Here is a 22,927-nt window from a genome sequence, read left to right on the forward strand (position 1 = left end):
TCGAAGAAACATAATATTGTCCAGTATGCACCAAGCCTTGAAGATAGGGACAGGCGATTAATCAGGTTCACAAGGAGGGCCGCATTACAGATCATTCTAAACACAAGTGTGCCCTTTGTGCTCCCAGCCAGCCTCAGAGGAAAAGCAAACCACAAAGAAAAAAACAATAACAGAATTCCCATCCCTGCTGGCAGAACTGGTTTACTCCTTTGAATGTACATGGATATAACGGTATCCATAACATGTAAAAGGGATCCCATTCTGGGTGGACAAGAGTCCTATTTGTATTCTCGCCTCTTCATTGACATTACCTTTAAACAGACGTACAACTACTCACTGGTGTGTTTGTCCCATTCTGCAAAAGACAGGCCATGGGAGCCCTACGGGGAGTGGCAGTGCAGATTTGAAGTACTCCCACCCATCCACATGGCTAATCACTCTCCTCTACTGAAAGTGAGACTCCAGCCCATGCTCATGCTCACCTTTCTCTTGCTAAAAGATACGTCTCCTGGTATCCCCCCCCCCTTGGGCCATGTGCAGCTGCTCTGCCACCACCTAGAGGGCTGTCTGAGAACATGTGCACACCCGCCTTCATAATGTCACAAAGCACCTGTTGCCTAAAAACAACCTGCATTAATAATACGGAGCCCCAACACTGGCATTACCTGACTGATGATATGCTTCAATGGCACACCTTTGCCTTATGGGCCACCCACTTGTATCCTAGTTCCCCCAGTAGGTGGCCACACTGACTACCATGCATAGGGGCTCTTAGGAAAGGCAGGTACAAGCAGCACATTCGAGCGACTCTTACAGTATTGTTATCTACAATAGCTGTTCTGTATCCTCTCACACCACTGGCTGTTCTCTACCCTCCGACACTGCTGACTATCCCCCAAGCCCTCACCAAGCATACAATCAGGGGTGGAAGTTGGTCAGTAAGATTGGGGGGGGGGGGGGGGTGAGCTTCAGATTTCCCAACAATCACGCTGGCATATGATCCTAAAATATATTACATGCAGAATTCGAAGTGCATTAAAAAAAGGGAAATGTAATGCTGCATGCAGAGGGGGCGTGGCCAGTTGGCGTGGTGGCCGGGTCAAGTGTGAGACTAAAAAAAATCAAATGTTCTGTATTTTTTTTTTTTTTGCTCTTTCATCTTCAGGTAGTTACATATAAAATAACATGCAACTTACATGAAAAATAAATAACAAAATTTTATTACTCTATGGAAAAGGCACTATAAAACATTATTAAACCTCTATTAGTTAATGTACTACAGAGGTCTGTGTGTAACCAGAAAGCCACAAAATGAAGTCTTGGTTGATGCAGTGGACAAAAGTGATGTGTATTTTTAGTGCTATGAGTTCACAGCCCGGGACAGAAAGCCTGTGAATATGCAATTTATTATTTTAAACTTGCATTACACAAGACATGAGACAGACTGCTACAAAATGCTTAAGATAAAATGGTCCAAAATATAGATTTTAGTAATATCCAAAGTCTACGTAATGCATTTTTTTTTCAACATTCCTGTCCCTTCAACATTTAATGATGTAGTAAGTGTGATATAAATACATTTACAATTAGAAGCATACACTTCACAGCATGGTTGTTAACTCTTTGCACTAACACTCAAAAAGAATAAATCTGTGCAATCACAAAGCTCTGAGTAATTAGGCCAGTTAAAGCTAGTACTGGCTCCAAAGCATCCTTTACATTTGCAGATTAACTCATAGCCTACATTTGCATTTCTATCAGGCAAGCAGGCACCCTGGCAGACAATTCAACTGAGGCATTTAAACTGTCAGAATTAAGGGTCCCGGGGTGATTATCTTTTTACAAAAAGTAGAGAAACACTGTTTCATAATCACAAAAGTATGGGCATGTCCTGCCCAGGGTCAGATTGGTAAGGCAGGCAGTGCCTAAAGGTGACATATGGGCTGTTTTTTAGGGCCTTCGTTAACAAGCCCATGGCATGCCTTTTTCCACGTCCCCCCCCTGCCAGGCCATTGCCCTGAGGCTATAATGGGTGGGGGATGCGTTGAGTCTACAGCTTTGCCCTGCAGAGTCTGGCCCTTCCTCACCTCTGTCCCTGTGGGGCCAGACATGCCCAGAAGCAGTGTCTTTTCCCTCCTAGCCCCCTACCTGCTGGACCATTACATTCAGGGCATGGTGGGTGAGGAGAGTCTAAGTATGTAGGACCTCACGGGGTAGGGGGAGAATGGAGTTAAGGTCAGCACTGCTGACTTTAAAACTGGGAACTGTGTTCAATGACTCTCGAACTCGGCTCAACCTTCTGCGATTATGGGCAAACCACTCTAAGAGTAAAATATATATTTTTTTTGTTATTGATCTTGTATAATGTAACCAATCAATTGCTCAGGTGCCCTTGGACTGCATTCATGCCATATAAAACTACAAAAAATATATAAACTGCTAATTTACCATATTTTAATATTCTGTAAAGGCCACAGCAAGATAACTAAAGAGGGCTCTTTTTATGCCACCCAGAAATGTGGAACACTTTATTGCCACTTCCCAGGCCTAATTATGATCCCAATCTGACCCTGGCCGTGCCCCTCCGATCCCACCCACTGTTTATATGACAAGCACAGTGCATGAGATGAGATTAAAGGGCAGTGACATGGGAAAGGAATGCGGATTGGTAGGGGTACTAAATGACAGAAACACAATATTTTGTAAAACAGTGAACATTTTTGGGGCCAGTATGTATGCATAATGCCAGGTGAATCCGATAGACATCTCACCAAACCTGACTGGAAGCACCTGTACCCAACTATTCTTCAAAAAATAAATTTATTAGAGGGGTGTAACATCCAAATGATGCTACTACGTTCCTGCTTACAATTGAACACACAGCGTCGACTGCTCTTACCCTTTGTCGTTGGGTCCCCCATGAGTCCTGCCCATCACAGCATCATCAGCAACCACAATCTGTGGGAAAGGACAAGAAAGACATGACATGAGAATTAGGCCGGAACCCTCACTCGCTCAAGGGGCCTGCTTGCCCATCTCTGTAATGAGCTAAATCCCAGTCAATGGGCCGGGAGGGGCCTTCACTCTACTGCGCAATGAAGCACCTTGCAACGAGGAAGAGTCCTGCATACGCCCAGATAACACCTTATGACACAGACACGTCTGCCGCAAAAAAACAAACTCTGCTTTAACTGTTTACTTGGGTCCCAAACCAGTCTGTACAAAGACCCGTCTTATCGTCGCTGTAAGAACCAAAGCACTCCTTCTGTCCGTCGACTAAAACCCTTTGGTTGCCCTTTTACATGCGACTGGTTGTATTGATCCCGTATTGATTTGTTTTTGATACTTCATATTACAGTTGTGCCGTCTTGTTTCTTCAGTTAATTCACATCGCGGGATAAGGTCAATAAAGAACTCTGTGAAACCAGATTAAATTAAAAACACCTGGGAGACGACCCGTCAAACACTTCCCACAAGCACCCACCTTATCCAGACCCCTCCCCAGCCAACACTGCCTGCGGGCAAGCAGAGTTTGAACATCCCCCCGCAGGATGTAGATTCAAGAGACCACGCGACGGGCAGACTCCTTTAAGCTCCAGTTCGCGCAGGTTTGCTATTTTACCCTCAGTTCTCCGGCCAGCATTGGGCCATATCTGCTGGTGGTCGGTTGCGCTGGGCCAAGTCTAACCCTACCCGGAACAGCGGGAAAGGAAACTGAAAGCAACTGCACCAGGAAGTGAGCGGTGGGCGTGCCGGAGGTGAGGGGCGGGGCCAGGAGTAGGATAAGGGCAGGGATAGGTGGATCGCCCGGTGATGGGGCGGTACTGAGCGGCGGAAGGGAGCGGAATGGGAGGGGCCAGCTAAGTTTCAGGCTCTCCCTGGCAGCCAGTGCTATGTGGGAGGTGACCGGCGGGTGGAAGAGGCGCGGCCTAGAGGTGGCCACACTCAAGGAGGTGAGTTGGTCGAGTGAAAAATATTCTAGCTTTCGCAACAAGCCGGAGGCTAGGATTATACGTCTCTTTCTCTGCTTTTACTTTAGCAGCCAATAAGATTGACGTTTTTATAGTACTACATTTGCCATCAAAACATAGTAACCACATGACTAACTCTGGAGCATAGCCCAGAAAAACCTGAGTAAGTTAAAAAGACTTCCTCTTTTTTTGCATCTCAGACACAGTTAATTCACTGGATCCAGTCCAAACAAGAATAAAGAACCTTAGTCTCAAGAAAATACACTCTCAGGAATCCAAGGACTCCTGACATCAAATCAACTATGCCGACCTGGAACATAGCTGAAGATTCTATGTCAGGACTGGAGGCTTCATATTATACTTTCTCTTCCTTTACTGTCAACACACAGCAGCCAATAGGAAACAGTAAGACAACACTACATTTCCTAAGAGTCTCACAGTCTCGTTATGAACCCCAATCGGGGCCTGCCATCTACCATATAGATCCCAGTCTCTATAGTCCATTCAATCTTTCTTTGCTGCTTCACGTGGTGATAAGTACTGTTATTTTATTTCTGCTATTGTGGTTAATTATGGTGCAGCTCTTTGTCTCCAGGTGTCTTTTTCATTTCCGCTTTGCAGCGCGACCCGCACCTTTTCCCTTTATTGTGATTGGCATTGATTTTGGCAGAGTTTCACATTGCTAGTGAGGAGCTCAGGGGATGCCACTCTACATTTGGGAGCAATCCTCTTTCTGATGTGGTGATCTCGCATGCACACTGCCCGATTTCGAGTCCTGTGAGCGCGCGTTGCACCAGCAGAGAGAAGATGTGCCTTAATTTCCCTTCGCCCCGCCGTCGTAGCCAGAGGGTGCTGTAATAAATCATCCGAGCCTAGCTCTAGAGGACTGGTGCTGAACTACTCCACGTTCAACAAGGAAAATAACTTTGTATACCGGCAAGGGCCTGTTGGGACCCTTTTAGCACTTGGGTGTCCCCTCCACACAAACAAGTGCACTGCAATAATGGGGCCTCTACACTTTAATTATTTGCACTTCAGAATATGGCCCAATATGCAGAAGATGACCAACATGAGGAATATGCTGGACATTACGATCAGCATATGGAAGAGCGCCTTGTGGTAGCTCTTGACTTTCACGTGCAGGACTCAGTAAATAAGGCATTAGTGAAGGCCTTACGTCCTTTTGTGCAGCCTATATTGAATTTTGGGATAATACGTTTTGGCGCAGGCTGGGGAACCTTACCCCAGTAGAGGTCAATACAAATGAGCCTGGCTGGTCAACTTTTGAACCCTTTGAGCAAACCAATAACTCAGTACTGAATGATCATGAGTGTGGTGCCTTTCAGAGTCAGAGCACTGCTCCTTTCTTGCAGACAACTCATAATACAACCGATGAGTCCTTGGATTCTGAGGAGAATTCAGCTTCTGAAAACAAAAAGGAAAGCGTAAGCGCAAAGCGCAACACAAAGAAAAGTCATCCTGTCCTCCTCCTAGTAAGAACCTTCTTTTTGATCCGGATAATATTGTGCACCCCAGGTCCTCAGAGTGGACACCTTGTTGGGAGGTAGCAACATACATTCAGTCACGAGTTAGAAAGAGCTTCGAGAAAGATATTCGTAGTACATTGCGATCAGAATGCCCTCGCCCTGCGCTCGCATGATAAGTAGCAGAGACCCCAGAACTAGGCTTGCACAAGGTTACCTTCCTTAAAGAATATGCAAAGGATCCAAAAAAAGGCTTTGACAGAGCCTGGCAAGGATGCCAGGACAAATTATTGGACATTTCAGGTCCCCTTACCAAAATCCTTGAGCTGGCTGTGCAAGCCAAAAACACACAGGAGCCTATAGATCCTGATGTACTATTGGAATGGACCCAACGAGCCATATGTCTTTTAGGGAACGCTAATTGTTCTATCTCCACAGAGCGACGGAAATCGCTTCTGTTATATATTGACCTGAAATTAGCAGAATTAGCCCCTTCAGATGCTGGCCAAGCAGCTAAGGTTCTTTTGTTTGGGGATACGTTTGTCAAAGACCTAGCGAAGTACGTAGCCAAGTTCTCTGCTTTTGATAAGGCACAGACATCAAGTTTTAACAGTGGCCTTTTTCACCGGGCTGGGCATTTCAGGATTCGAGCATCTGTCGGGTTCGTATCCCAGACCTCTCGTCCATACCAAAGAGGCAGAGTTAGACTCCTGTTATCAAACTGGCACCAACTTCTATCCAGCTAGAGGCCACGTCTACAGAGGACGCAACCCCAGAGGACCTCACAAAGGGGGATACTGCAACCAAAGCTCCTCTCAAACAGGTAACATTTGTTCCTTCCTGAGAAGTTATTTTGGGGGGAAGGGTCAGTCTGTTTGCTCAAAATTGGCCTCTGATTACGCAAGATGCATAGGTCCTAGACACAATAGCAGGTTATTGTCTAGAACTATATTCAACTCCCCACCAAATAGAGATTCCCCCTCCTCTCAGCTTTTCCCATCAAGACAGTGTTTTTATAGATCAAGAAATAGAAGCCCTTCTTCAAAAAGGCGCTGTTGTCCTTTCTCAACCCCATCCCAGAGGGTTTCTCTGTACGATCTTTCTGGTACAGAAGAAGGGAGGAGGCTCCCGCTTGGTACTCAATCTGCCATGAGGAACAGGGTCAAGACTGATTTGCATATGGCTGGGTCCAACTTGGGGTGGTGTGGTGAGCAAAAACACGATGGATTAAACTCAGATCTTTGTGACTGGGTTGAATGTTTAATTTGCTTTGCATTCTATCCATCATCTGTTCTCTTTGCATTTGCCGCCCCAAGTGGGAAGGGTATGCCCAGACCTGGGTCCCATGCTCACTGCGCCACTGGATTCAAGCTAGCCTAGCTGATGAAGGGTGATACCCTGAAACCGGTCCTAGGATGCTTGTTTCCAGTCCAGGGAGGACCTGGCTTGGCAGTTCGGGCTGGACTGTTCCCATGAGGAACAGGGTCAAGGCTGATTTGCATATGGCTGGGTCCAACCTGGGGTGGCGTGGTGAGCAAAAAACAATGGATTAAACCCATATCTCTGTGACTGGGGTGAATGTTTGATTTGCTTTGCATTCCGTCCATCATCTGTTCTCTTTGCATTTGTCGCCCCAAGTGAGAAGGGTATGCCCAGACGTGGGTCCTGTGCTCATTGCGCCACTGGAGCCTACCTGATGAAGGCCACTGGAGCCTAGCTGGATACCCTGAAACCGGTCTGTGACAGGTTGGTGCAATGAGGACAAGCAGTCAGTGGCAGATGTGTTGTTGAGTTTTATTAGGGTTTTAGATTTGTCTCATACAGTTCAGGTTTTTTCATATGGATGATGAATGTCTCTTTGATTCTTCCCTTCGTCTTCTCATTACAGGGCTCCGGGGAGGTGCATGTTGGAACAAGAATGAGAGAAATACAGGTAAGTGATTGGTCCTTTGCTATGTTTCTATTCTTTCCCTATGGTTATTCTTTTTTCTCTCTTTCTTTTCTTCTGTCTCTTTCCGTCCTTTTCGGTATCTCTGTCTGTCTCTTCTTCTCCTTCCCTGTGACCTGCTCTATTGGCCTCCTCCTTTTTTTATCTCTCTTCGTTCGTTATTTCTTTTTTGGGTGCGCTTTGGGTTTTCCTTTCTAGAGCTGTACCCGGTATTTTCCTCAGTTCATGCCTGTTTACTCGCTTCTCTTAGGGTTTCTGTCTGGGCCCGTATTTCTTCCTTCGTTCCTTTTACCCCGAGCGCCCCCCCCCTTTATTGTTTATGTTTATGCGTTACAATGTTGGGACCCTAGGCCGTCGTATGTACTGTTCTCCCTTTTCTTTGCCTCTTTGCCCTGTCCCCTGGATTGTCTGGTGTGCCCTGATATACTCCTCCTGTATTAATTGCCTGTCAATATCAAGCAACCATGTAATGTGTCCCCTCCTGTTTTGATCGGCCCGACCCCTTTCCTAACCAAATTACAAAAAAGTGAAAAGAGACAAAAAAAAACCCCCCAAAACATTTACCAGGTTCTTCCTTATTCCCGTGCTATCTTCGCATTCCCTTCCCCCCTCCCAGTTTAGTATATCCACGCACCTGAGGTGGCCACGCTTTCTCTCAAGCGTGGCCGGAGTTTGCGCTGGCCGCCTCCCGCGCCACGAACTCTTTGGACAGGTCTTCGGATTTGCGGTCAGCCTCCTCTTCCTCGATCGTCGTCGGTAATTCTTCTAGTCTCCTTCTCTTCGCCTGGTTCTCCACCGACTCTCCCATCCTTTGCAGTGTCCTCCTTTTCACGGCTGAGAAAGGCGCGCATCGGCTTCCCCTGCCCTTCTGCACCCGGAAGTGCAAGGGGATTGGGCATCACTTCCTGCTCTTCCAGGTCAGAAGAGGCAGTGCCAGTTTTCTCCTCTCGGCAAGACGGGTCCGCTTGCTGTAGCAGCGGTCCGTCACACGGTCCTAGGATGCTTGTTTCCTGTCCAGGCAGGACCTGGCTTGGCAGTTCGGGCTGGACTGTTCCCATGAGGAACAGGGTCAAGACTGATTTGCGTATGGCTGGGTCCAACCTAGGGTGGCATGGTGAGCAAAAAAACGATGGATTAAACCCAGATTTTTGTGACTGGGGGTGAATGTTTGATTTGCTCTGCATTCCGTCCCTCAAAAACAATTCTCTTTGCATTGGTTCTGAATCTGCGGCATTTCAACTATTGGATTGTTTACCAGCATTTCAAAATGGAAGGCATTCACCTTCTCTGAGACCTCTTGCTAGAAAGGGACTGGTTGGTCGCTTGGACCTCAAAGATGTGTATCCGACCATTCCTATTTTTGCCCCTCATCGCCGATTCCTTCAGTTCTTTTGGGGAAACCAATGTTACGAGTTCTCAGCCTTCCCATTTGGTCTAACCTCCGCCCCTTGGTGTTTTACCAAGGGCATGCGCCCAGTTATGCAGTGTCTCAAAGACAAGGATGTACGTCTGATAGTTTATCTCGTCAATATTCTCATCATGGTGCAAGAGGAGTGTCTGGTTCACCTACATCTTTCCTGGATAGTTCAACTCCTCGAGGATATGGGGTTCATTATCAACATGGAAAATCCCAGTTGGAACCGGTTCAGAATATAGGCCCTCATTACAACCCTGGTGGTAAATCCCGCTTACCGCCATGCAGAAGACCGCCAACATACTGCTGCGGCTGTGGAATTCCGATACAAGTATTACGACCCACAGCCCGGAATCCGCCACAATACAGACACCCACAAAAGTCCGCCACACCAAAGGTCAGTGATAAACTGGCGATACCAAAACCAACACCGTCACACCAACAAGAATACGCCCACACTATCACGACCCATGAATCAACGCACATCTACAAAACACGACCACATTGGACAATTCGAAATACACACACCTGATACACATACACATACACACACCACACCCACACACCCAATCCAATATAAAGCACACACCCACAAACCCTTACTACCAGAAATTTGAAAGCAGGCCAGAGAGAGACCCTACCTAAAACAACACCAGCATCCACAGACACACAACATCACTTACACAACATCCACGCACCTCAAACAACACACACCAACACATCTCCTCACATATCACAACAGACACCACCTCACACATCACCCACACCATATCATGGCACCCCAAAGACACCCCAGGTTCTCTGAGGAGGAGCTCAGGGTCATGGTGGAGGAAATCGTCCGGGTAGAGCCACAGCTACTTGAATCACAGGTGCAGCAGACATCCATTGCAAGGAAGATGGAGCTATGGCGCAGAATTGTCGACAGGGTAAACGCAGTGGGACAGCATCCAAGAACACAGGATGACATCAGGAAGAGGTGGAACAACCTACGGGGGAAGGTGCGTTCCGTGGTCTCCAGACACCAGATTGCTGTACAGAGGACTGGCGGAGGACCCCCACAACTAACAACATGGGAGGAGCAGGTCTTGGCAATTATGCATCCTGAGGGCCTCGCAGGAGTAGCAGGACGACTGGACTCTGGTAAGACATATCTTTACTACTTTATCCCCCCACCCCACCTGCATGCCATCACATACTCCCACCCTTACCATCACATCCATCACCCCAACAACCCACAGATACCCCACCAACACAACCCACACATACCAAAAGCAATCCCTGCATGTAACACCAATGCATGGACACCCATCACCCAAGCATGTCCACTACAGAGACTCACCCAGGCCCCAAAATTTACAATCACACAAGGGCAAAGACAATAATGCAAGCACAGGAGTAGAGGGTCACTCATCCATTGCACACAATGGCTCACACAGATACAATAACTATGCATTTACCCCCCAACAGGACCCCTACCCAACGTCACTGGACAGGAGGTGCCAGACGTATCCAGTCCCCCCACAGAAGAGGCCCACAGTGATGACAGCAGCTCTGCACGCCTGGATCAAGATGACCAGCCCGGCCCAACCGGGACCTCAGGACAGTCGGTTCCCCTGCCACTGTCACAAGCCACCACAGAGCCTCCCCCCTCAGGAAACACCAGCACAGCACCCATCCAGCGGGCCGATTCCTCTGTCCCCAGGACACGTCAATCAGCAGTGTGTCCACCACTACAGGGAACCCAGGCAACCCCACTAACACATGACGATCAGGGACCTGGGGGCAGTGGGCACACGGTTCAGGGGACAGAGGCACAGGATAACAGGGAAACTGGGAGGACTGCTGTGCAACAGGGGGAGGACAGGCCCAGGGAACCGACACTCCACAAGGCACTCTCCAACATCATGGGAGCTTACCATCATTCCCAGGAGACCATGGCAACAGTACTGGCCAAGTTTCAGGAGACCCAGCGGCTACAGGAGGAACACTACCTTGGGATCAGGGAGGACTTGAAGTCCAATAACACCACCCTGGTCACCATTGCAGGGGTGCTGGCAGACCTTCTCAACAACAGGAGGGACACAGTGGCACAACAAGGGGCCCCTGACACTAGCATGGATGATGAACAGCTCTCCACCTCCGCCGGCGCTAGTGGACAGGAGGCACCGCCTCTGGGACAACAGGACACCAGCACCCCACCCCCTGCAGATGGATAACCACCCCGCAGACGGTCCCTGAGATCCAGGAACAAGACAGAGAACATTGCCAAGACCCCCGCCAGGAAATAATACCCCCCTGAATGTCACCCTTCTGTCCCACTATGTCACCCTGTCCATCCTTAAACTGCCATTGCTCTACTTCCTATGCCCCTTTAGACAATGCACCTGTGAAACAAAAAGACTGGACTCTGCCATGTACATTCCTCCACCATCACCCCAGCCCATTTTAAAACCCCCTCCACTTTTTTGCACAGGAATAAACACACTTCAATCGCAAAACAATCTGGAGTCAGTCTGTGTTTTCACAAATGTGTAATTGCAATAACTATGGAATATAGCAGTGTCAATTTACTTGTTCACATACCAATGTAACACAGCTGTAGGCCAGGAGTAAACATAGCAGAGGGCACAAAGTGGGACCCAGATCTGTGAAATTGAAAGTCGAAGTGACAAGTCAGGGTCAATACACTGAATGAAAATGACAGACTTATTCTAGCTCCAACAATAGTATGAGATGTGGGAAGCAGTGACACCTTCTTACCTGTGTCTCACTGGAAGTATTGCGTGATGATATTGTTTCAGTTGTCGATATCTTCATATCTTCTTCTTCTGCGTCCTCTTCTTCACTGTCCACAGGCTCCACAGCTGCCACAAGACCACCATCTGGCCCATCCTCCTGCAGAAAAGGCACCTGGTGTCGCAAAGCCAGGTTGTGCAGCATACAGCAGGCCACGATTATCTGGCACACCTTCTTTGGTGAGTAGTATAGGGAACCACCTGTCATATGGAGGCACTGGAATCTGGCCTTCAGGAGGCCAAAGGTGCATTCGATCACCCTCCTAGTTCTCCCATGTGCCTCATTGTAGCATTCCTCTGCCCTTGTCCTGGGATTCCTCACTTGGGTCAGTAGCCATGACAGGCTGGGGTAACCAGAGTCACCTTTAAATGTCAAGGGACAACTGTTAGACACACACTAACCCTTAGGGACAGCCCCAGACACCTATGTCAACTGTATTGGGATCTTGGCCTCACCTATTAGCCACACACGGTGCTTCTGGAGTTGGCCCATTACATAAGGGATGCTGCTATTCCTCAAAAAGTAAGGGTCATGCACAGAGCCAGGATACTTGGCATTGACATGGGAGATGCACTGGTCTGCCCAAACACACCATCTGCACATTCATCGAATGGTAGCTCTTCCGGTTTCTATACACCTGTTCATTCCTGCGGGGGGGGGTACAAATGCCACATGTGTCCCATCAATGGCACCTATGATGTTGGGGATATGTCCCAGGGCATAGATATCACCTTTCACTGTGTGCAAATCCTCCACCTGAGGGAACACGATGTAGCTGCACATGTGTTTCAGCATGGCAGACAACACTCTGGACAACACGTTAGAGAACATTTGCTGGGACATCCCTGATGTCATGGCCACTGTTGTTTGAAAAGACCCACTGGGCAGGAAATGGAGTACAGACAGGACCTGCACTAGAGGGGGGATTCCTGTGGGATGGCGGATAGCTGACATCAGGTCTGGCTCCAACTGGGCACACAGTTCCTGGATTGTTGCACGATCAAGTCTGTATGTGACTGTGATGTGTCTCTCTTCCATTGTCGACAGGTCCACCAGGGGTCTGTACACCGGAGGATGCCGCCATCTCATCACCTCATCACAGCGGACATGCCCTATGGAGGAGAACAGCGAGCAGAGAGTCATCCAACACTGAGATATCACAATATGTTATTTGCAGAAACGTCATTAAGCCGCAATGTGCCAGTATCTGTCTATATTCCCGGCCTAGATAGGTGTGACGCAGTTAACATCCATCCCATGTGGCCTCCTGAAATGGCGGCAGCCTGACCTGTAAGGTGGGACAAGGGGATATGAGGTAACTGCGCTGGCGTTGTACACCATTGCAGTGGGCGGTCGAAGAACGCGACTCAATTCTGCATTGGGTAACATCGGGCCCTATGGGTCCCAGGAGCCAATGATGATGTACGCCGGCGGTGACGGTACGCACCGCCGTGGACGTGACCTCCATTTTCTGTATGTTCACTCACTTCATACCTGACCTTCAACAGGAGAGGACCTACACTGCAAGTGCTGCTGTGACCTGTGTCTGGAAGTGACGATGGCTCATGTGTCTGGGGAAAGGGCCCCTGCCTTCACTTCGGAGGAGTTGGAGAAACTTGTGGATGGGGTCCTCCCCCAGTACACGCAACTGTACGGTCCTCCAGACAAACAGGTGAGTACACAGTGAGCATGCTGCATGGGCAATGCCTGTTTTGAGTGGTGTGGATTGAAGATACATGGGGGGGCTGAGGCCTGCATGTGCAGATGGGGAGTGTATGTGCGTCAGGGCATGGGTGGGAACTGGGTGGCAATGAGTATGACGGTCCAGACGGGTAAGTAATTTCCTTTCCCCCTGTACCATTCCTCTAGGGCAGCGCCCACCAGAAGAAGGGTATTTGGCGTGCCATCGCCAAGGACGTCTGGACCATGGGGGCCACCACAGACGGAGCACCCACTGCCGTAAAAGATGGGAGGACCTGCGCTGCTGGAGCAAGAAGACGATGGAGGCCCAGCTGGGGATGGCCTCCCAGTGTGGGAGGGGTGCCCGTCGCACCATGACCCCCCTGATGTACCAGATCCTGGCAGTGGCGTATCCGGATTTGGATGGGCGCTTGAGGGCATCACAGCAGCCACAAGGGGGTGAGTACACTCTCATTCAGCTGACTCTGCGAGCATAACGAGGTGTCTGGGTGGGGGAGGTGGGCAGTGGGTTCCCCTAGGCCAGGGCGAAGTTGGTAGGCAAGGTCCCTTGTGAGGCAGGCTATGTGGCACCCCAACCCCACCAGTGGTAAGAGCCATCTACACCTAGTCAGGCTCCTGTGACTTCCAGGTGTGAGGCAATTGGTCTTAGGCCTCGTACCACATGGTCAGCTGAAATTCCTAGGAACTGTCAGTGCATGGCGTAGTGCAGAGGGCTGCTCCCTGTGTTTTGTGTCCACCAACGGTAGTGGTGTTGCATGCACTGAACATGTCTTTCTTCTGTCCCTCCCCCCCCACCCTTTTTGTGGTCTCCCTGTTCTTGTGTGCAATAGCATCATCAGGCGGAGGAGCATTGGCACTGGAGCAGGAGGGAGCTGCAACCCACTTGGCCCTGGAGGGTGAAGCAATGGAGTCTGAAGCCACCAGTGGGATGGAGGGCGAGGGTAGCTCCACGGCAGGGACAGGAGCAGACAGCAGGGACAGCGTCTCCTCCAATGGGAGCTCCCTTGCGGTGGCGGGCACCTCTGTGCCCACCGCATCAACAGGTGCTGCCGCCACCCCCTCCTACCAGCACCACCCTCCCAGCAGCCCCTCAGCGTGTGTCCCGTGCCCGCTCACACAGGAGGGTGGGCATCTCCTTTGCCCCCAGGCACCTCAGGCCCTGCCCCAGTCAGCCCTGCTGCCCTAAGTGAGGAGGCTATTGACCTCCTGAGATCCCTCACTGTTGGGCAATCTACCATTGTGAATGCCATCCAGGGTGTAGAGAGGCATTTGTAACAAACAAATGCATACCTTAAGGGCATTCATTCTGGGCAGGCAGCCCAACAGAGAGCATTTCAGGCTCTGGCCTCAGCACTGATGGCAGCCATTGTCCCTGTGTCCAGCCTCCCCCCTCCAACTTCCTCCACCCAGACCCATTCCCCTGTACCTCAGCCTATCCCAAACACACCATCAGACCAGCATGCACACTCATCAACACACATGAGTGGACATGGCAAACATAAGCACCACACATCCCACAGGCAGTAACACAAGCACCATCCCCATGCAGACACAGCAATATCCACTGCCTCCACTGTTTCCCCCTCCTCCACTTCCTCCTCCTCCCTCCCTGTCTTGTCTCCACTCACACCTGCATGCACTACATCCTCAGCCACTACCTCCATCACCAGCACGCCCATCACCACACACCGCTCACGTGCAATCACCACCCCACTACCATTCACACATCCCCAGCGTCATCTCCCAGTGTGTCTGTGAGCCCTCCTCCCAAAGTACACAAACGCAGGCACACACCCACCCAACAGCCATCCACCTCACAACAGCCTCCGGCCCATACACCTTCACCCAAATTCAGCCGACGTACACCTGCTACAACCATTACCTCTACCTCCACTGCCAAACCCCCTCCATCTTCCTGTCCCAGTGTGTCTAAAAAACTATTCCTGGCTAACAATGACCTCTTCCCTACACCCCCCCCCGTCCGTCACCTAGGGCCTGGCTTTCCAGGTCCCAGCCCAGCACCTCAGCCACCACATCCCCAGGCACAGTGGTGCCAGCACCTGTGGGGTCATGAAGTGCACCACCCATCAGGGCTGCCAGTGTGCCACGTAGTGAGGGCAAGGACATTCCGGCACCTGCCAAGGTGAAGAAGGTGCCCACATCCCAGAGGGAGAAGCCGAAACTACCAGCCACCAGGGGCTCAGCAAAAACCAAAGGGGATAGTGGCAAGACAACTGCAGCACCATCAAAGCTGGGGAAGGGCCAAAAGCTGAAGAAGAGCAGGTCAGGAGAGGGCATGGTGGCACCTAATGAGGGACCAGTGTCACACTTTAAGTCCACGACCACGCCAACCTGTATGGCGGCCAACACCGCTAGCTGCCCCGCCACCACAACCGCCACCTGCACCGCCCCTGGCGCATCTACAGCCTCAACGACAGTCCTCAGCCTCTTCCCCAGTGGGCAGCTGTCCGAGGCTGGAGGAGACGTCCTGCTTTGTCCCTCAGCAGGTGCTGACCCATGCACCGCCGCCAGCACCGCCGCCACAGCCACCGCCGCCACAGCCACCGCCGCAAGTACCGCCACAGGCCCCGCGGCGTCCTCGGACACTGGCACCACCGCTGACATGGCTACCATCCCCAGTGGTCAGTCGTCTGAGGCCGGAGGAGAGTTCCTGGACCCTGGGCAGCTTCCATGAGGCATGACTTCCATCACCGTTTGCATCTGCAGGTGGAAGGCGAAGCCGCAGCAGTGTGGGGTATGTCGCTGCCTCCATGGCGTATCATGCTACCTGAACCTCGCCAATCTCGTGGCACGCACATCCATGTGAGGGAATTGTACCGACCACACTGCACGTGGAGCACTCTGGGCACCATGCCCCCTCCAGAACCAGTGGAGTATCACATCCATTACCTCAGTCCTTGGCAGGATGAAGCACTCTGGGCACCATGCCCCCTCCAGAACCAGTGGAGTATCACATCCGCTACCTCAGTCCTTGGCAGGATGAAGCATTCCTGTCACCAGGCCCCCTCCAGAACCAGTGGAGAAAAACATCCACTACCTCAGTCCTTGGCAGTATGAAGCGCTCTGGGCACCAGGCCCCCTCCAGAACCAGTGGAGAAAGACATCCACTACCTCAGTCCTTGGCAGGATGAAGCACTCTGGGCACCATGCCCCCTCCAGAACCAGTGGAGTATCACATCCACTACCTCAGTCCTTGGCAGGATGAAGCACTCTGGGCACCATGCCCCCTCCAGAACCAGTGGAGAGAGACATCCACTACCTCAGTCCATGGCAGGATGAAGCACTCTGGGCACTGTTATCCACTTGAGAGACTGTGGCTTTGCACTCCCCAGGATAAAGCAGTGGGCAAACCACCTACTGGAAAGACTTGTGAGATTGTGGCTTTGCACTCCCCAGGATAAAGCAGTGGGCAAACCACCCACTGGAAAGACTTGTGAGACTGTGGCTTTGCACTCCCCAGGATACAGCAATGGGCATGGAGCCCCCTCGTGCAGCAGTGGCATTGTGCGTTCATCAGGCTGAGGTGCCCCCCACCTCCCCCTGAGGTGCCTGTGTATTTTCGATCTGATGCCCAAGCAGTGTTCTCTCTGTTTCGAGTCAGGTATCATGTGTGGGCTTGGCCCATGCATTTTGGGCCCAATGGTCCACGTACAATGATTGGTACACTATCCGGACTTGTGTAGTTGGTGTATATATTTGTATTTACTGAATTTGGTGTTTTGACTAATGGATTTTTAATGATTACAATCGTTACAATAATTTCCTTTTGCCCTTGCATTCTTCCAGGGGGAGGGGAGGTGTATATGTAATGTTGCTGCATTTATTTGTGTGTATGTTGGTGAGGGTGAGGGTGGAAGTGTTACGTGTGTGTGTCACTCTCTTTCCTCCCTCCTCCCCTGTGTTGTAGGTGCAGTACTCACCGTAGTCGCTGCCGTTCGTACTCCTGATAGAAGAGGAGGTAAACCAACATAGGTAACACCTGAAGTTCGGGCTCCATGGCGTCCTGGTTCCTCGTTGGGTGTCAAGAGGTTAGTGGTTTCCCATCTGTGTACTGTTTCCACCGTGCTTTTGATAGCGTTGGTTCCGCCCCGGAAAAGGTGGCGGATAGGCCTCTTGTAATACAGTGGGTGGTACATTGTCTTCCGCCTCTCTGTTGGCAGTTACCACCGCGGTGTTTGTTTCTACTGCCCTTGGCGGTTGGAGTGTTAAAGTGGCTGTCTATTTTGGCGGTTTCTGCCACGGTCGTAATCCCAATTTTTGTTTTCCGCCGGCCTGTTTGCGGTATTACCGCCGCTTTAAGACCGACCGACCGCCAGGGTTGTAACGAGGGCCATAGTCTTCCTGGGCTTCAGGATAGATTGCTTATTGACTCAATTAAAGCTCCCTTTAAGCAAGAGACTAGCTATCAAGAAAGAATTTAAGAGAGCTTTATCCATTCCTTCGATTTCCTTGAGGTACTTGCCCGATTGTTAGGCCTACTAGCATCGTCTGTTCAGGCTGTTTTCCCAGGTCCATTACATTATCGAGCTCTACAGAGGTTGAAAATTCTTCACCTTCGCAGAGGTCTGACTTATTCAAAATTGATTGTTCTATCACCGATGGCTTGGACAGAGCTTCAATGATGGCTGACCCACATGGATGCATGGAATGGCAAGGTGATCTTCGCCTCAGTTCCGGAATTAGTCATAGAGTCAGATGCCAGCAGATGGGGCTGGGGAGCTATATGCGAACAGATGGAGACAGGGGGACAGTGGTCCCTGGACAAACATCAACTACACATCAATTGTTTGGAGTTTCTGGCGGGCTCCTTTGCAGTGAAGACCTTGTCCCCATACAAAACAAAATGTTGTATCCTTTTGAAGATGGACAACATATAAGAGGTAAGGTACATCAACAAGTTGGGGGGGACGCGGTTTCGGATGCTAGCGGAAATTGCAAAAGATTTTTGGCATTTCTGTCTGGAACATCAGATTTCTGTAATAGTGGAATATATCCCAGGCAGAGTAAATGTAGTGGCAGATTGGAATTCAAGTTATCCCAGGGATGCCAGCGATTGGTGTCTTCACCCAGAGTATTTCAGTTCCTGAATCTTCTTTCAGGCCCGTGCACAGTAGATCTGATTGCGTCTCGCCTGAATGTACAACTTCCACACTTCTACCGTTGGAGACTGGATCCGAGTGCTCTCAGTTCAGATGCGTTTCTCCAATCCTGGGCGGGAGAATTGAGCTATGCTTTCCCCCTTTCTCCATGATTCATCGAGTTCTCTCCCAGGCTCTTCGTCAGAAGGCAGAGTGGGTTCTGGTGACCCAGTGCTGGAGAGCTCAGTCATGGTTTCCGGTGGCATTCGCTCTATGCTGTGCCGCCCCATGTACGAATCCTCCTGTTGGAGTATCTCTTGACCCGATGGGGCGTCCACATCCGCTGATTTTGGAGGAGCAATTGTCGCTCATGGCGTGGAGAATTTCAGAGCATCAGAACAAAGCAAGGGGATTTTGGAGGACACTAGATTCATCCTCTCACAATCCTTGGTGCCTAGTACACATAAGAGATATGCCTCCGCCTCGAGGCGATGGTTGGATTGGTGCAGTCAGAGGGGTGTGGATCTCTTGGAGGCCTCAGTGCAGATGATCGTAATTTTTTTAGCCCATTTAGCATCACAAGTTTTAACTTACAGAACGATTAACGACTTTCGGTCAGCTATTTCAGCCAAACATCCTCAAATTGATGGTAAGTCAGTGGGAGAACACTTGTTATTTTGCAAACTCCTGCATGGTGTTCGTATGCTTCGACCACCCCTACCAAAATATTAATCTCTTTGGGATGTCAATATAAGTTAAACATTTTTGGTGGCCTGGCCGTGCAATGAAGGTCTGTCAAGAAAGCAATTATCAGCAAAATTAAGCAATTTACTTTGTTTGGTATCATGCCGGAGAGTCTCTGACGTCAAGGTTTTGGACATTGCAGGTAGAGTTTTTACTCCTACGGGAGTCTCCTTTCATATTTCTAAACGCACAAAATCAAATTCTAAATATATTAGTTATCCAAGTTTTAGAGACAATTCCAAATTGTGTGTGGTAAATTGCTTAAAAGTATATGAAGATATTACTCACGAACTACGTAGATATCAATCTGGACAGTTGTTGATTTCCTTGCAAAAACCGTTTGGTCCTGGTTCATCAGCGACTCTGGCAAGATGGGTCAGATGGTTGTTGCAAGAAGAGGGCAAAGATATTTCCATTTTTGGAGCTCACTTGGTAAGGGGAGCTATGGCTTCCAAAGCATTTAATTCAGGGTCAAGGTTGGAAGATATCCTGACAGCGGCAGACTGGTCATCAGACTGTACTTTTAAATTATTTTATCACAAACCAATTGTACATGTTGCTTCTGGAGTTATCGCTCAATTTTAAACTAGCATAATCTGAAGCCTCCGGTTCTGACATAGAATCAAAACTTTTCTAGCTTTCGCGATAAGAATTTTCAATTCTATTAAGCACACGGTGCTGAGGATTATCCTGCCCTAGGTTTCAGGTAATATAATATAATACTTTTGTCAATATCATATGGTTATAATGAATGTTTTACCCACCCGTTGTTTTCAAGTATGACGTACTGGTTTAGAATGTTACTGCTTTCTTATCTTTTGCAGATGAGAAAACCACTTGAAAGAATAACAGATGATGCCGTCTCCAAACACAGAGGATGAAGAATCGAGTCTAATTGCACCGGTTGTGCTGATTCAGCTCCGTTTTGTCTCGAAATACCATGGTTTGGTTCTGGATTACATTGAACATTGCGATTGGTTCATTAATAAGTTATCTTTGACATAAATGTGCAAAGAAAGAGGACGGACTATAGAGACTGGGATCTATATAGTAGATGGCAGGCCCTGATTGGGGATCATAACGAGGCGGTGAGACTCTTGGGAAATGTAGTGTTGTTTTACTGTTTTTACTGTTTCCTATTGGCTGCTGTGTGTTGACAGTAAAGGAAGGGAAAGCATAATCTTCGCCTCCGTGTCCTTAACAGAATTAAAAATTCTTGTTGCAAAAGCTACACATTTTTTAATTGTATTAAGGACATGGAGGCGAGCATAATCCCACCATAGGTATGAGTAATATAAAATAATACTTTGTCAGTATCATATGGTTATAATTAATGTTTTACCCACCTGTTGTTTTCAAGTATGATGAACAGGTTTACAATGTTACCGCTTTCTTATCTTTTGCAGGTGAGAAAACCACTTGAAAGAATAACATGATGCATTCTCCAAACATAAAGGATGAAGAATCAAGTCTAATTGCACCGGTTATGCTGGTTCAGCTCCTTTTCGTCTCGAAAGAACATGGTTTAGTTCTGGATTACATTGAACATTGCGATTGGTTAGTTAATAAGTTATCCTTGGCATAAATGTGCAAAGAAGGAGGACAGACTGTAGAGACTGGGATCCATATAGTAGATGGCAGGCCCTGATTGGTGGTCATAACGAGGCTGTGAGACTCTTGGGAAATGTAGTGTTGTTTTACTGTTTTTACTGTTTCCTATTGGCTGCTGTGTGTTGACAGTAAAGGAAGAGAAAGCATAATCCTCGCCTCCGTGTCCTTAATAGAATTGAAAATTCTTATTGCGAAAGCTAGAAAATGTTTGATTCCCACAAAAGTGGATCACATAACGAAGAACGGATGGAAGATGATCATTTGTCCTGTTGACCTATGAAAAAACAATGGAGAAGGACAAGCCATAAACTCTGTCTCCAGTAACAGAGAAGATAATCATAAAACTAGTTGTCAGTAAAAGGAAAAATTCAAATTGAACAACAATATGTATAGGTAAAACATATGACTACATAACATTAATACTATTGAATGACATCACAGGGTGGGATAATCTTCGCCTCTGTGTCCTTAATAGAATAGAAAATTCTTGTCGCGAATGCTAGAAAATTGTACATTCTATGTCAGGACCAGAGACTCCGAATAGGCTTGTTTAAAGCTGTGCCATCACTAATGAAGATACATTTATAATAGGTTTGTAATAAAAAGTCTTAAAAGTAGATTCCAATGACTAATCAGCTGCCCTTACAATAGCCTCCAAAAGTGTCCCCAAAGAAAAAGATTTTGACGCCATTGCTCCTCTGGCCGAATGAGCTCCAAATTTAGACACATCTACTCCCACTTCTGACGGGAGCCATCTCATCTATCTTGCCAAAGTAGCAGATGAAACAGGACAAAATGGCTTCTGTAAGGCTATCAAAAGCTGACTCAGAATGTCTGTCAGAAATTCGGCTGTTCTTACCTCATAATCCTTCAAACATTGCACCACGCACAGTTTGGGGTTATCCGGAAAAGCGGGATAAGATACCAACTGTGAGAAAGTAGCCTCTTTCTAGCCTTGTTATCCCCACTTTTGGCCTGTTTGTGAGTATATATCAGGGTGTTTTCACTGTATCACTTGGATCCTGCTAGCCAGGGCCCAGTGCTCATAGTGAAGACCCTATGTTGTCAGTATGTTTGTTATGTGTCACTGGGACCCTGCTAGCCAGGACCCCAGTGCTCATAAGTTTGTGGCCTATGGGGGTGATTCTGACCCTGGCGGTAATTACCGCCATGGCGGAGGTTGGCGGTAGCACCGCCAACAGGCTGGCGGTGCACCGCCGGGCATTCTGACCGCGGCGGTACAGCCGCGGCCAGAAGCGGAAAGCCGGCGGTGTACCACCGACTTTCCGCTGCCCATGGGAATCCGCCATGGGGATTCTGACACCGCTTACCGCCATCCTGTTCCTGGCGGTTCGCCCGCCATGAACAGGATGGCGGTATGGGGTGCCGTGGGGCCCCTGGGGGCCCCTGCAGTGCCCATGCCAATGGCATGGGCACTGCAGGGGCCCCCGTAAGAGGGCCCCACAAAGAATTTCAGTGTCTGCTCTGCAGACACTGAAATTCGCGACGGGTGCAACTGCACCCGTCGCACCTTCCCACTCCGCCGGCTCCATTCTGAGCCGGCGTCCTCGTGGGAAGGCTGTTTCCCGCTGGGCTGGCGGGCGGACTTTCGGCGGTCGCCCGCCAGCCCAGTGGGAAACCCAGAATGACCGCCGCGATCTTTCGACCGCGGTACGGTCTTCTGGCGGTTCCCGCTTGGCGGGCGGCGACCGCCGCGGTCAGAATGACCGCCTATATGTGTTCCCTGTGTGATGCCTAACTGTCTCACTGAGGCTCTGCTAACCAGAACCTCAGTGGTTATGCTCTCTCTTTACTTTAAAATTTGTCACTAACAGGCTAGTGACTAAATTTACAAGTTCACATTGGCATACTGGTACACCCATATAATTCCCTAGTATATGGTACTGAGGTACCCTGGGTATTGGGGTTCCAGGAGATCCCTATGGGCTGCAGCATTTATTTTGCCACCCATAGGGAGCTCTGACAATTCTTACACAGGCCTGTCACTGCAGCCTGCGTGAAATAATGTCCACGTTATTTCACAGCCATTTGCCACTGCACTTAAGTAACTTATAAGTCACCCATATGTCTAACCTTCACCTGGTGAAGGTTGGGTGCAAAGTTACTTAGTGTGTGGATACCCTGGCACTAGCCAAGGT

General features: G+C 49.2%; 1 protein-coding gene and 1 long non-coding RNA gene across 3 annotated transcripts in view; one reads left to right on the top strand and one right to left on the bottom strand.

Moving 5' to 3' along the window:
* Window positions 1–3,749, bottom strand: part of RBCK1 (RANBP2-type and C3HC4-type zinc finger containing 1) — a 139,107-nt gene extending 135,358 nt beyond the window's left edge. The window contains exons 1-2 of one of the 2 annotated variants that reach the window (XM_069243322.1): window positions 3,623–3,749; window positions 2,900–2,958 (exon numbers count right to left, since the gene is read on the bottom strand). In XM_069243322.1, coding sequence (XP_069099423.1) covers window positions 2,900–2,921 — 22 coding nt within the window. In that variant the 5' untranslated portion in view covers window positions 2,922–2,958; window positions 3,623–3,749. The other variant, XM_069243323.1, reaches the window with a different exon arrangement.
* A 98-nt stretch (window positions 3,750–3,847) lies between these two features.
* On the top strand, window positions 3,848–20,912 carry LOC138247214 (uncharacterized). The gene is made up of 4 exons (XR_011194367.1): window positions 3,848–3,953; window positions 7,344–7,388; window positions 19,982–20,100; window positions 20,564–20,912. It is a non-coding gene; the product is annotated as an uncharacterized lncRNA (long non-coding RNA).
* The last annotated feature ends 2,015 nt before the right edge of the window (window positions 20,913–22,927 follow it).

Source organism: Pleurodeles waltl, chromosome 7 (genome assembly GCF_031143425.1).
Source record: "Pleurodeles waltl isolate 20211129_DDA chromosome 7, aPleWal1.hap1.20221129, whole genome shotgun sequence".
In the NCBI taxonomy this organism is placed as follows: Eukaryota; Metazoa; Chordata; class Amphibia; order Caudata; family Salamandridae; genus Pleurodeles; species Pleurodeles waltl.